At 48.1% G+C, this 15508-nt stretch overlaps 1 protein-coding gene across 1 annotated transcript in view; it reads right to left on the bottom strand.

The window, feature by feature from the left end:
• Window positions 1-15508, bottom strand: part of LOC140404483 (semaphorin-7A-like) — a 74421-nt gene that overhangs the window by 56052 nt on the left and 2861 nt on the right. The window contains exon 2 of the mRNA XM_072493091.1: window positions 368-498. Within this exon, the coding sequence (XP_072349192.1) occupies window positions 368-498 (131 nt within the window). The remainder of the gene's footprint in view (window positions 1-367; window positions 499-15508) is intronic.

The raw sequence follows: 15508 nt of genomic DNA, 5'->3' as shown, positions 1-15508 counted from the left end.
CATGTTGCTATTGTCCTTTTCAATTTCATGAGCTGTACCTTTTCTCATAAGTCTGCTGTGAGGCGCTGTGCTGAATTCCTTTTAACATTAACGTCCATCTGTTAAATAATCTATCTTTCAAAAACCCCTTCCCCAGAGCAAGCCAAGTTTCCAGCAATGTGCTCAATGCATGCAAGCAAGGTCAATGGATCACAAAACAATTATCCTTGGTTAGTTTCCATTCACAACATGGCAATATCGGACTGGACCATGCCTGATCCTCCATAGATTGCCGACAGTTCATCTGTCATTTTACGAATAACGCTCATGGTGTTGCATACTATTAATATTTTAGGATCAGGCTGTTTCTATCACACCCTATGCTTACCAGAATGCAAGGTTTTCCAAGGTTTATTTCATAAAGAATTTCCTTTCCGCCAACATAAATGGTGCTTCCATCACGAAGCGTGGTTGAGTATTCTTCTGTCGAAGTAAATTTGCATTGCGCTTGAATTATATCTGTAAAGATACAAAGGACATGGTTTTACCGGTAAATACAAAGGACAAAAAAAACGTCATTCGAAAGAAATGCTAATCATCGTGATTGGAAGCCAAGGATTGGAATCAAATCAATTGGTCCAATTTCTTATTATTAATGAACACGATAGCCAGCACAGAAGAATAGCATTATGATCTAGAATCATAGAATTTACAGTGCAGAAGGACACCATTCGGCCCATTGAGTCTGCACCAGCCCTTGGAAAGAGCACCCTACTTAAACCCACACCTCCACCCTATCCCCGTAACCCCAACTAACCTTTATGGACGCTAAGGGCAATTTATCGCGGCCAATCCACCTAACCTGCACATCTTTGGACTTGGGGGAGGAAACCGGAGCACCCGGAGGAAACCCACGCAGACACGGGGAGAACGTGCAGACTCCGCACTGACAGCCCAAGCCGGGAATCGAACCTGCGATCCGGGAGCTGTGAAGCAACAGGGCTAACCACTGTGCCCCCGTGCCACCTCCTGTGAATGTGACCATTATCAATCCTCCGCTTGGGTAGCAAGTGAGGGATGGATGTCTGCCTCAAGCCTGGTCACAGAAGCGGACCAGCGCACCATCGCATAGTCAGCCCCCAAGGCTGAACGTTCAAAAGGTAAGAGGATAGAAAACCGCGTTGAGAAGGTACAATATTTACTGGACTGACCTCAACTTGATGCTTACGCACCGTAAAAATAAAACAGTTTAGCGCCATGCACTTACACTTAAGCATAGACAGCTACTGTGTGGATAGCTCAGGGGATCAGGCCAACGCAAGGTCATGAGCATCAAATCCTGGCACTTGCTGATTGCAATGTAAATTGAAGGTCAGCTCCAAATGAAACAACATCAGTTTGCGTTTATTATTTGTGGGGAAACAGTCACCTTGGAAACAACACTTGGATGAAAACTACTTTTCAAAAGCATCGAGAGAGCAGGGATTTTAAATCCGCAGACTAGAGCGGGATTCCACCCCCCCCCCCCCCGCCTCCGCCCGCTTCAACCCCCCACCCCCACCCCCACCCCCCCACCTCCACCGCGCCCTCCCACCGACTCCAACCTTGAGGCTCGTTTACTGGCAGTAGAGGTAGGCCTCAAATTAGCCAGAGGCCAGGGGCGGGATTCTCCAACCCCCCCCCCCGGCCGGGTCGTCAATCCCGCCCCGCCGCCGGCCGCCGAATTCTCCAGCGCCGGATTTTGGGCGGGGGTCGCGCCGGTCGGGGGCCGTTGGCGGTGGGCCCCCCACAGTGGCCTGGCCCGCGATCGGGGCCCACGGATCCGTGGGCGGACCCGCGCCGCGCGGGCACCCTTTCCCCCCCCCCCCGCGCCAGCCTGCGAAAGCTCCGCCATGGCCGGCGCGGAAGAGAAACCCCCTGCGCACGCGCCAACTCGCGCCGGCCGGCTGAGGCCCTTCTGGGCTGCCCGACACCGGAGTGGGTCACCCCACTCCTTGGCACCGGTACGGCCCGCCCCGCCGATTCCTGGAGAGTCCCAGCCCCCGACTTCCAGTCCTGCTACGGGGTTTCGCGTGCCCCGCACCCTCCACCACCGGGGAACGCGCCAGGGGTTGGGGGTGTCCGCCACGGGGCCGGAAGATCCCGCCAGTGGGAAGGTACGGCACTTGCTGCTGCTTCAGTGACCACCCTACTCTTTATCTTCCCTTTGAAGTGTTTATTGACTGAAACATGGAAGAATCGAGAGGGGCGTTGACTGCATGGATGTGGAGAGGACGTTTCCTCTTGTGCCTCAGATGCGGGGAAATCGTTCACTCTGTGGGTTGTGAGTCTTTGGGAGTCTCTTCCTCGAAAGACGATGGAAGCAGAATCTTTGAATATGTTTAAAGCAGAGGTGGATAGATTCTTGCAAAACAAGGGGGGTGATAGGTTATTAGGGGTCGGCAGGATGCTGATTTGCAGGTACTATCAGATCAGCCATGATCTTAAAAATGGTGGAGCAGGCTAGAGGGGCCGAATGGTCAACTCCAGCTCCTTGTTCACATACTCTGGCGTATCAAATTCCATAGAATCCCTACTGTGCAGAAGGAGGCCATTCGGCCCATCGAGTCTGCACCGCCCCTCTGAAAGAGCAGCCTACCTAGGCCCACTCCCCTGCCCTGTACCCATCACCTAACCTACACACCTTTGGGACACTAAGGAACCAGGGCTGGCATTTCTTCATAAAATCCTAGAATCCCCACAATGCCGAAGGAGGCCATTCGGCCCTTCGAGTCTGCGCTGGCCCTCTAGCAGAGCACCCCGCCTAGGCCCACTCCCCCACCCTATCCCCATAACCCCAACTAACCATTGGACACTAAGGGGCAATTCAGCATGGCCAATCCACCTAACCTGCACATTTTGATGTGGAGATGCCGGCGTTGGACTGGGGTGAGCACAGTAAGAAGTTTTACAACACCAGGTTAAAGTCCAACAGGTTTGTTTCGATATCACTAGCTTTCAGAGCGCTGCTCCTTCCTCAGGTGAATGTGGAAGGAACTGCGCTCCGAAAGCTAGTGATATCGAAATAAACCTGTTGGACTTTAACCTGGTGTTGTAAAACTTCTTACTGTGCTCACCTTTGGACACAAAGGGACAATTTATCATGGCCAATGCACCTAACCTGTACATCTTTGGACTGTGGGAGGAAACCGGAGCACCCGGAGGAAACCCACACAGACACGGGAGAACGTCAAAACATCGACGCAAGGCTGGAATTGAACCCGGGTCCCTGGTGCTGTGAGGCAGCCGCGCTAACCACTTCCAGGTTCTTATTGAATCTGTTTCCACATAGTTAGTGCATTCCACACGTGCAAAACCATTTCTCTCCCCTCACCCCTTTGATTCTTTTAACAATTATCTCAAATTTGGGACCTCTGACGACAGATTCTTCTTCCTCCATTCACGTTGATCCATCAAAATCCCTCACAATTTTCAGCACATGCTTTGAATCCCACCGGACCCTTCACTGCCCTAATCTCAACGGTCCAACCTTCACCACTGTCTCCCGCTCACAGAAGTCCTTCAACCCCGGATATCATTCGAGGAAATGAATTCTGCAACATTGCCAAGGATTGTTTGTTGTTGAATTTCAGTGGTAAATCAATGAAAATATAATCTGAGACAATACTTGGTGAGTCAGAGGTTCGTCATCATTTTTATCCAATTTCTGTGAGATAGGAAATGTATAAAAATACTTCAGAAACCAAAGACGGAAGGGTATTTCAATAACAACATAAGAAGCACTCAAACTGGTTGGAAATATGTCTGGAATTACTTTATTCTTTCATAGCATGTGAGGTCACAGGCCAGCATTTATTGCCCATCTATATGTGCCCTTGAGAACAAAGAACAATGCAGCACAGGAATAGGCCCTTCGGCCCTCCAGGTCTGTACTGGTCATGATACCAACCTTTGCCCAAACCCTCAGCACTTCCTTGTACCGTATCCCGCTATACCCGTCCTATCCATGTGTTTGTCAAGATGCCTTTTGAACGCCGTTAATGTATCTGCTTCCACAACCTCCCCTGGCAACGCGTTCCAGACACTCACCACCCTCTGTGTAAAAAACCTGCCTCGCACATCTCCTCTAAACTTTGCCCCACGGACCTTAAACCTATGCCCCCTGGTGACTGACCCCTCCACCCTGGGAAAGAGTGCCTGCCCATCCACTCTATCCATGCCCCTCATAATCTTGTAGACCTCTATCTGGTCAGCCCTCAACCTCCATCTTTCTAATGAAAACAGACCAAGTCTATTCAGCCTCACCACAGAGCTAACACCCTCCAGACCAGGCAACATCCTGGTAAACCTCCTCTGCACCCTCTCCAAATCCTTCACACCCTTCTGGTAGTATGGCGACCAGAATTGTGCGCAATATTCCAAGTGCGGCCTTACCAAGGTTCTATACAACTGCAGCATGACTTGCCACTTTTTATACTCGATGCCCTGTCCAATGAAGGAAAACATTCCGTATGCTTTCTTGACTACCTTGTCCACTTATGTTGCCACCTTCAAAGATCCGTGGACCTGCACGCCCAGATCTCTCTGACTTTCTATCTTCCTAAGAGTTTAGCCATTTACGGTATATTTCCCGTCTATGTTAGACCTACCAAAATGCATTACCTCACATTTGTCCAGATTAAACTCCATTTGCCATTTCTCTGCCCAAGTCTCCAACCTATCTATGTCCTGCTGTATCCTCTGACAATCCTCAACACTATCTGACACTCCACAAACCTTGGTGTCATCCCCGAACTTACTAATCAGACCAGCTACATTTTCCTCCAAATTGTTTATGTACACTATAAACAACAGAGGGTCCAGCACAGCTCCCTGTGGAACACCTCTAGTCACAACCTTCCATTCAGAAAAACACCCTTCTACTGCTACCCTCTGCCTTCTGTGACCAAGCCAATTCTGTATCCATCTTACAACCTCACCTCTGATCCCGTGTGACTTCACCTTTAGTACCAGTCTGCCATAAGGCACCTTGTCAAAGGCTTTACTGAAGTCCATGTAAACAGCATCCACTGCCCTCGCCTCATCTTTGCCACCTCCTCCAAAAACTCGATCAAGTTAGTGAGGCACGACCTCCCCTTCACAAAACTATGCTGTCCATCGCTAATGAGTCCATTTGTTTCCAAATGGGTATTAATCCGATCCCTGAGAATTCTCTCCAATAATTTACCTACTACCGACATGAGGCTCACTGACCTATAGTTTCCAGGATTATCCCTGTTACCTTACATAAGCAGCGGTACCACATTAGCTATTCTCCAGTCCTCTGGGATCTCACCTGCAGCCAATGAAAATGTCAGTCAAGGCCCCAGCAATTTCCGCCCTTGCTTCCCTCAGTATTCTGGGGTAAATCCCATCTGGCCCAGGAGGCTTACCTACCTTAATACCTTTTAACAGACCCAATACCTCCTCCTTTTACATAGGATATAGAACATTGCAGCGCAGTACGGGCCCTTCGGCCCTCGATGTTGCGCCGACCTGTGAAACCACGCTAAAGCCCATCGACACTATTCCATTATCGTCCATATGTCTATCCAATGACCATTTGAATGCCCTTAGTGTTGGCGAGTCCACTACTATTGCAGGCAGGGCATTCCACGCCCTTACTACTCTCTGAGTAAAGAACCTACCTCTGACATCTGTCCTATATCTATCTCCCCTCAATTTAAAGCTATGTCCCTGGTGCTAGACATCACCATCCGAGGAAAAAGGCTCTCACTGTCCACCCAACCAATCCTCTGATCATCTTGTATGCCTCAATTAAGTCACCTCTTAACCTTCTTCTTTCTGAAGAAAATAACCTCAAGTCCCTCAGCCTTCACTCATAAGATCTTCCCTCCATATCAGGCAACATCCTGGTAAATCTCCTCTGCACCCTTTCCAATGCTTCCACGTCCTTCCTATAATGCGGCGACCAGAACTGCACGCACTACTCCAAATGCTGCCGCACCAGAGTTTTGTACAGCTGCAACATGATCTCATGGCTCCGAAACTCAATCCCTCTACCAATAAAAGCTAACACACTGTATGCCTTCTTAACAACCCCCTCAACCTGGGTGGCAACTTTCAGGGATCTATTTACATGGACACCGAGATCTCGCTGCTCATCCACACTGCCAAGAATCTTACCATTAGCCCAGTACTCTGTCTTCCTGTTATTCCTCCCAAAATGAATCACCTCACACTTTCCTGCATTAAACTCCATTTACCACCTCTCAGCCCAATGCTGCAGCTTATCTATGTCCCTCTGTAACTTGTAACATCCTTTCGCACTGTCCACAACTCCACTGACTTTAGTGTCATCTGCAAATTTACTCACCCATCCTTCTACGCCCTCCTCCAGGTCATTTATAAAAATGACAAACAGCAGTGGCCCCAAAACAGATCCTTGTGGTACACCACTAGTAACTGGACTCTAGTCTGAACATTTCCCATCAACCACCACCCTTTGTCTTCTTCCAGCTAGCCAATTTCTGATCCAAACTACTAAATCACCCTGAATCTCATGCCTCTGTAATTTCTGCAATAGCCTACCGTGGGGAACCTTATCAAACGCTTTACTGAAATCCATATACACCACATCAACTGCTTTACCCTCATCCACCTGTTTGGTCACCTTCTCAAAGAGCTCAATAAGGTTTGTGAGGCACGACCTACCCTTCTCAAAACCGTGTTGACTATCTCTAATCAAATTATTCCTTCCCAGATGACTATACATCCTATCTCTTATCAACCTTTCCAAGACTTTGCCCACAACAGAAGTAAGGCTCACTGGTCTATAGTTACCGGGGTTGTCTCTACTCCCCTTATGTCAACATAACCTAGACTGTCCACACACCATACCCAAGAATCACCTTCCACAAAGTCCTTTTCTTTGGTGAACACTGATGCAAAGTACTCATTTAGTACCTCGCCCATTTCCTCTGGCTCAACACATAGATTCCTCCCACTGTCCTTAAGTGGTCCACTCCTTTCCCTGGCCACCCTCTTGTGTTTTACATATGAATACAAAGCTTTGGGATTCACCTTAATCCTACTTTCCAAGGACTTTTCATGACCCCTCCTAGCCCTCCTAATTTCCCGCTTAAGTATCTTCCTATTTTCTTTATACTCCTCAAGGGTTTCTAGTGTTCCCCACCCTTCTAGACTGTACAAAAGCCTCATTTTTCTTTTTGACGAGGTTCACAATATCCCTCGTTATCCAAGGCTCCCTAAACTTCCCATACTTATCCTTTGTTCTCTCAGGAGTGTCAGGCCTTTGGGCAGTACGGTAGCATAGCGGTTAGCACAATTTCTTCACAGCTCCAGGATCCCAGGTTCGATTCCTGGCTTGGGTCACTGTCTGTGCGGATCTGCACACTCTCCCCGTGTGTGCGTGGGTTTCCTCCGGGTGCTCCGGTTTCCTCCCACAGTCCAAAGATGTGCAGGTTGGGTGGATTGGCCATGCTAAATTGTCCTTAGTGTCCAAAAGTGTCCTTAGTGTTGGGTGGGGTTACTGGGTTACAGGGATGGAGTGGAGGTGTGGGCTTGGGTAGGGTGCACTTTCCAAGAGCTGGTGCAGACTCGATGGGACGAATGGCCTCCTTCTGCACTGTAACTTCTATGAACATGACTTTCCTGAATCCCAATCAACTATCGCTTGAAAGACTCCCACATGTCCGATGTTGATTTCCTATCCAACAGCCGCACCCAATCCAAATTCTTCAATTCCTGCCTCATGTTATCGTAATTTGCCTTTCCCCAGTTTAGCACCATAACGTGAGGGTTACCCTCATCCCTCTCCAAAAGTACCCTAAAACTTACGGAATTGTGGTCACTACTCCCAAAATGTTCCCCTACTGAAACCTCACCCACCTGCCCAGGCTCATTCCCCAATACCAGGTCCAGTACGGCCCCTTCCCGAGTTGGACTATCTACATATTGCATCAAGAAGGCTTCCTGGATACACCTTACAAACTCTGCCCCATCCAAGTCCCTAGCGCTAAGGGAGACCTAGTCAATGTAGGGGAAGTTAAAATTCCGACCACAACAACCCTGTTACTTTTGCACCTTTGCAAAGTCTCTCTACCTATCTGCTCCGCTATCTCTCGCTGGCAGTTTTGGGGCCTGAAATAAACGCCCAACATTGTGATTCCCCCCTTCCTGTTCCTGAGCCCAGATTGCCTCATTGTATGATTCCTCCGAGGTCTCCTCCCGCAGTACGGCTACAATATTTTCCGTAACCAGTAATGCTACTTCCCCACCCCTTCCACATCCCCCTCTATCTCTCCTGAAGCATCTCTATCCTCCAACGTTCAGCTGGCAATCCCATCCTTCCTTTAACCATGTTTCTGTGATAGCCACAACATCGTAATTCCAAGTACTAATAAGTGCGCTGAGTTCATCTGCCTTACCCGCTATACTTCTGGCGCTGAAACAAATACACTTCAAACCACTGCGTTTGAGCAGACAGGGTGATGTTGTTCTCTTATTTTTATCCTCTATTTCCCCTTCAGTTATTACACCTTCTACACTAGCGCTCTGGTTCCGACCCCGCATGCCCTACTAGCTTAAATCCTCCCGAGTTACTCTAGCAAACCTCCCAGCCAGGATATTGGTGCCACTCCAGTTTAGATGCAACCCGTCCTTCTTGTACAGGTCCCACCTGCCCCGGAAGAGATCCCAATGGTCCAGAAATCTGAAACCCTCCATCCTACACAAGCAGTTTAGCCACATATTTAGCTGTACTATCCTCCTATTTCTAGCCTCACTGACACATGGCACAGGGAGTAATCCTGAGATTACAACCCTAGAAGTTCTGCTTAGTTTATTGCCTAACTCCCTGAACTCCTTTTCAGGACCTCATCACTCATCCTGCCTATGTGGTTAGTACCAATGTGTACTACGACCTCTGGCTGTTCACCCTCCCCCTTCAGAATGTCCTGTGTTCGTTCAGAGACATCCTTGACCCTGGCACCAGGGAGGCAACACACAATCCTGGAGTCTTTTTCACGTCCACAGAAGCACTATCTGTGCCCCTTACTATAGATTCCCACATAACTATCGCTCTCCTGCACTTTACCCTCCCCTGCTGTAAAACAGGTCCAGTTGTGGTGCCACTGCTCTGGCTGCTGCTCTTTTCCCCTGATAGGCTATCCCCCCAACAGTATCCAAAATAGTATACTAGTTCGAGAGGGGGACAACCACAAAGGATTCCTGCACTGACTGCCTGTCCTTTCTAGCGGTCACCCATCTGTCTGCCTGCACCTTGGATATGAACGTCTCCATAACTCCTATCTATGACGCTTTCCGCCACCTGCACGCTCCTAAGCATATCCAACTGCTCCTCCAACTGAACCATGTGATCTGTGAGGAGCAGTCATTGGTTACACTTCCTGCAGACGTAATCGACCAGAACGCTGGAAGAATCACAGATCTCCCACATCTCACAGGCAGAGCACTGCACCCTACTGAGCGACATTTAAGCATTAGGTTGCGGGGTCAGAGGTTGCGGGAGTACGAGTTGGGCCAGAGATCAGAGGGGTGGGGAAAGGAAATGAAATGAAAATGAAATGAAAATCGCTTATTGTCACAAGGAGGCTTCAAATGAAATTACTGTGAAAAGCCCCCAGTCGCCACATTCCGGCGCCTGTTCGGGGAGGCTGGTACAGGAATTGAACCGTGCTGCTGGCCTGCCTTGGTCTGCTTTAAAAGCCAGCTATTTAGCCCTGTGCGGGGGGGGGGGGGGGGAGGGGGGGGGGGGGGGGGGAAGTTGCAGGCCGGGGGACGGGGGGTGGGGGGGTTGGAGGTCGGGGGGGTGGAGGAGTCCAGTCATGTGTCAAAGGGGGACGGGTCAGGGAGAGGTTGTGAGCCTGCAGGAGGAAATCCATGGGGGGGTCAGAGTGGTGGGGGGAAAGTCATGGAAGTGCCGTCATGGGTGTCGGGGTGAGGGGGGCTTCCTATCGGGGATCGGTCCACGTGTTTATAATGGTTACCCAGAAGTAGAAGAGATTTCAATTATTTTGTTCTTTTGACTGTTTCAGAGTCCATAAGACCATCGGAAATAGGAACAGGAGGAGGCTATTCAGCCCTTCGAGCCTGCGCTATCATTTAATAAGACCATGGCTGACACTTACTAAGTCCAATTTCCTGCCTTATCCCCGTAACTCTTAATTCCCAAACGGATTAAAAACCTATCCATCTCGGCCTTGAAAATGTTCAAGGACTCGACCCTCACAGCTTCCTGGGTTAGAGAATGCCAAAGATTCACCACTCCAAGAATAAATCCTTCTTCAAATCTGCCTTAAATGACTCTGCCCTCTGGTCCTGCACTTTCCCATGAGTGGAAACATCCTCCCAGCACTTACCCTGTCTGACCCCTTAAGAATGTTACATGTTCCAATCATATCACCTCTCATCCTTCTGAACTCCAAGGAGCACAGACCCAACCTGATTAATCTTTCCTCATATGGTAATCCCTCCATTCCCAGGATCATCCTAGTAAACCTCCTCTGTACGGCCTCCAATGATACATCTTTCCTTAAATAAGGGAACCAAAACTGTACACCACACTCTAAATGTGGCCGCACTCGACCCTTGTATAGTTGCAGCAACACCTCGTTACTTCTATACTCCAGCTCCCTTGAGGTAAGAGCCAGAATTCCATTTGCCTTTCCTGTTACCATTTACCTCTGTATGCTAGCTTTCTGGGTTTCATGAACAAGGACGACCCCCCCCAATGGGCAGCACGGTGGCCTAGTGGTTAGCACAGCTGCCTCACGGCGCTGAGGTCCCAGGTTCGATCCCGGCTCTGGGTCACTGTCCGTGTGAAGTTTGCACATTCTCCCCATGTCTACGTGGGTTTCGCCCCCACAACCCAAACATGTGCAGGCACGTGGATTGGCCACTCTAAATTGCCCCTAAATTTGGAAAAAATGAATTGGATACTCAAAATTTAAAAAAAAAATAATAATATAAGAAAAATAAAATTAAAAAAAAAAAACAAGGACGTCCAAGTGCCTCTGTGTGCTACACCTTCCTGCAGTCTCTCTCCATTTCAGTAATAATCATCGACCTCATTCTTCCAAAATGAACAACGTCACATTTTCTCGTGTTTAATTCCATTTGCAAATTTTTCTGCCCACTCACTTAACCTGTCAGTTTCTCTCTCTCAACTGTTTCTATCCTCCTCACAAAGGTGGGAGGGAAGGCAGGTTGTATCATCAGCAAATTTGGCCATAGTGCACTCTGTTCCTTCCTCCAAATAATGAATATATGCTGCGGTCCCAGCACTGATCCCTGTGGCACTGCACTGGTTAATGCCCTCCAACCTGAGAAAGGCCCCCTCATCGCTACTCCCGTCCTGGGCACAGTCCCCCACCTTATCCCTATAATCCTATCACCCCACCTAACTTGCACATCTATGGACTGTGGGAGGAAACTGGAGCACCCGGGGGAAACCCTCGCAGCCACAGGGAGAACGTGCAGACTCCGCACAGACAGTCACCCGAGGCTGGAATCGAACCTGGGTCCCTGGCGCTGTGATGCAGCAGTGCTGACCACTGCGCCAATGTGCTGCCCCATAAGCTCCAACAGGGGCACTCCAGAGTATCTTTCGGGTTTCCTCCAAGACACTGCAACTCGCCCCCCCACCCCGCCAAAATCAGAGGTTGCAGAACTCGTATATAATAATGGCCCTCTGCGTTTTAGGACCACAGCTGACAGGAGCAGATATACAGTCAATCCCACATTCCCCTCTTGTTGGTCTTTACAGTGTATACAATTGACCATCCGGCCTCATCATTGTTCTGTACACTAATCACTCTCAAAGACGTTTCTCCTGAATTCCCAGATGATTGCTCGTGACTATCTTACATTTACGATCTCTAGATTTGGTGGGGAAAATTTTGTTCCCACATCTACCCTATCAGACACCTTCACCGTGTTAAAGTGTTCGCTCACCCCTCACCTTCCTGGAGGAAAGGGTCCCAGTCTCTTTCCTGATAGCTGTAACCTCGCAGTGCATCATTGCCTGTTCCCATATCAGCAAAAGCCCACTGCTCCCCACCATGCCCCCCAGCCCACACCAATGATGACAAAATGATTGGGTTTGACTCAGAATGAGTCAGGTCAGACATCTTAACACTCCCTTTCCAGTCACACAGGTATGACACCAAGGTGCGTCTTGCTGACTAGACCTACAGTTATTGCCCATCCCTAATTTAAGAGTCAGCCACATTGCTGTGGGTCTGGAGTCACATGTAGGTCAGACCAGATGATGATAGAATATAGAACATAGAACATTACAGCGCAGTACGGGCCCTTCGGCCCTCGATGTTGCGCCGACCTGTGAAACCAATCTAAAGCCCATCTACACTATTCCCTTATCGTCCATATGTTTATCCAATGACCATTTGAATGCCCTTAGTGTTGGCGAGTCCACTACTGTTGCAGGCAGGGCATTCCACGCCCTTACTACTCTCTGAGTAAAGAACCTACCTCTGACATCTGTCCTATATCTATCTCCCCTCAATTTAAAGCTATGTCCCCTCGTGCTAGACATCACCATCCGAGGAAAAAGGCTCTCACTGTCCACCCTATCCAATCCTCTGATCATCTTGTATGCCTCAATTAAGTCACCTCTTAACCTTCTTCTCTCTAACGAAAACAGCCTCAAGTCCCTCAGCCTTTCCTCATAAGATCTTCCCTTCATACCAGGCAACATCCTGGTAAATCTCCTCTGCACCCTTTCCAATGCTTCCACATCCTTCCTAGACAGAGTCCGTTCCCTAAAGGACATCAGGGAACCAGATGGCTTTTTACAACAATTGACAATAGCTTCATGGGCATCATTAGACTTTTAATTCCAGATGTTTTAAAATCTCTAATTTCACCCTCTGCTGAGGTAGGATTTGAACCTTGACATTACTCTGGGTCTCGGGATTACGAATACCTCCCTGTGGGGGCAGTGGTAGAGTGATAGTAATGCAGAAACCCAGGTTAATGCTCTGGGGATCTGGGCTCAAATCCCCCCCATGGCAGATGGTGAAATTTGAATTCAATTAAAATGCTGCAATTAAAAGAGTGTCGATTGTTGTAAAAACTCATCTGGGTTCAATAAATGCCTACGTCCCATAAACGAATAAAGGAAAAAAAACTAGCCCAGTGACAATACCTGGGACCTGGGTTCGATTTCGACCTGGGGTAACTGTGTGGAGTTTGCACAATCTCCCCGTTTCTGCGTGGGTTTCCTCCGGGTGCTCCGGTTTCCCCCCACAGCCTAAAGATGGGCAGGTTAGGTGGATTGGCCGCGCTAAATTGCCCCTCATTGGGATAGGGTGGATTGGATTTGATTCATTGTCACGCGCACCGAGGTACAGTGAAAGGTATTGTTCTGCGTACGGTCCGGACAGATCGTTCCATACATAAGAACATAAGAACTAGGAGCAGGAGTAGGCCACCTGGCCCCTCGAGCCTGCTCCACCATTCAATGAGATCATGGCTGATCTTTTGTGGACTCAGCTCCACTTTCCGGCCCGAACACCATAACCCTTAATCCCTTTATTCTTCAAAAAACTATCTATCTTTATCTTAAAAACATTTAATGAAAGAGCCTCAACTGCTTCACTGGGCAAGGAATTCCATAGATTCACAACCCTTTGGGTGAAGAAGTTCCTCCTAAACTCAGTCCTAAATCTACTTCCCCTTATTTTGAGGCTATGCCCCCTAGTTCTGCTTTCACCCGCCAGTGGAAACAACCTGCCCGCATCTATCCTATCTATTCCCTTCATAATCTTATATGTTTCTATAAGATCCCCCCTCATCCTTCTAAATTCCAACGAGTACAGTCCCAGTCTACTCAACCTCTCCTCGTAATCCAACCCCTTCAGCTCTGGGATTAACCTAGTGAATCTCCTCTGCACACCCTCCAGTGCCAGTACGTCCTTTCTCAAGTAAGGAGACCAAAACTGAACACAATACTCCAGGTGTGGCCTCACTAACACCTTATACAATTGCAGCATAACCTCCCTAGTCTTAAACTCCATCCCTCTAGCAATGAAGGACAAAATTCCATTTGCCTTCTTAATCACCTGTTGCACCTGAAAACCAACTTTCTGCGACTCATGCACTAGCACACCCAGGTCTCTCTGCACAGCAGCATGTTTTAATATTTTATCATTTAAATAATAATCCCTTTTGCTGTTATTCCTACCAAAATGGATAACCTCACATTTGTCAACATTGTATTCCATCTGCCAGACCCTAGCCCATTCACTTAGCCTATCCAAATCCCTCTGCAGACTTCCAGTAGCCTCTGCACTTTTTGCTTTACCACTTATCTTAGTGTCGTCTGCAAACTTGGGCACATTGCCCTTGGTCCCCAACTCCAAATCATCTATGTAAATTGTGAACAGTTGTGGGCCCAACACTGATCCCTGAGGGACACCACTAGCTACTGATTGCCAACCAGAGAAACACCCATTAATCCCCACTCTTTGCTTTCTATTAATTAACCAATCCTCTATCCATGCTACTACTTTCCCCTTAATGCCATGCATCTTTATCTTATTTAACAACCTTTTGTGTGGCACCTTGTCAAAGGCTTTCTGGAAATCCAGATATACCACATCCATTGGCTCCCCGTTATCTACCGCACTGTTAATGTCCTCAAAAAATTCCACTAAATTAGTTAGGCACGACCTGCCCTTTATGAACCCATGCTGCGTCTGTCCAATGGGACAATTTCCATCCAGATGCCTCGCTATTTCTTCCTTGATGATAGATTCCAGCATCTTCCCTACTACCGAAGTTAAGCTCACTGGCCTATAATTACCCACTTTCTGCCTACCTCCTTTTTTAAACAGTGGTGTCACGTTTGCTAATTTCCAATCCGCCGGGACCACCCCAGAGTCCAGTGAATTTTGGTAAATTATCACTAGTGCATTTGCAATTTCCCTAGCCATCTCTTTTAGCACTCTGGGATGCATTCCATCAGGGCCAGGAGACTTGTCTACCTTTAGCCCCATTAGCTTGCCCATCACTACCTCCTTGGTGATATCAATCCTGTCAAGGTCCTCACCTGTCATAGCCTCATTTCCATCAGTCACTGGCATGTTATTTGTGTCTTCCACTGTGAAGACCGACCCAAAAAACCTGTTCAGTTCCTCAGCTATTTCCTCATCTCCCATTATTAAATCTCCCTTCTCATCCTCTAAAGGACCAATATTTACCTTAGCCACTCTTTTTTGTTTTATGTATTTGTAGAAACTTTTACTATCTGTTTTTATATTCTGAGCAAGTTTACTCTCATAATCTATCTTACTCTTCTTGAGAGCTTTTTTAGTAGCTTTCTGTTGCCCCCTAAAGATTTCCCAGTCCTCTAGTCTCCCACTGATCTTTGCTACTTTGTATGTTTTTTCCTTCAATTTGATACTCTCCCTTATTTCCTTAGATATCCACGGTCGATTTTCCCTCTTTTTACCGTCCTTCCTTT

The sequence above is a fragment of the Scyliorhinus torazame genome, chromosome 30 (assembly GCF_047496885.1).
Source record: "Scyliorhinus torazame isolate Kashiwa2021f chromosome 30, sScyTor2.1, whole genome shotgun sequence".
Classification (NCBI taxonomy): Eukaryota; Metazoa; Chordata; class Chondrichthyes; order Carcharhiniformes; family Scyliorhinidae; genus Scyliorhinus; species Scyliorhinus torazame.
This window is presented reverse-complemented; position numbering and strand designations above follow the sequence as displayed.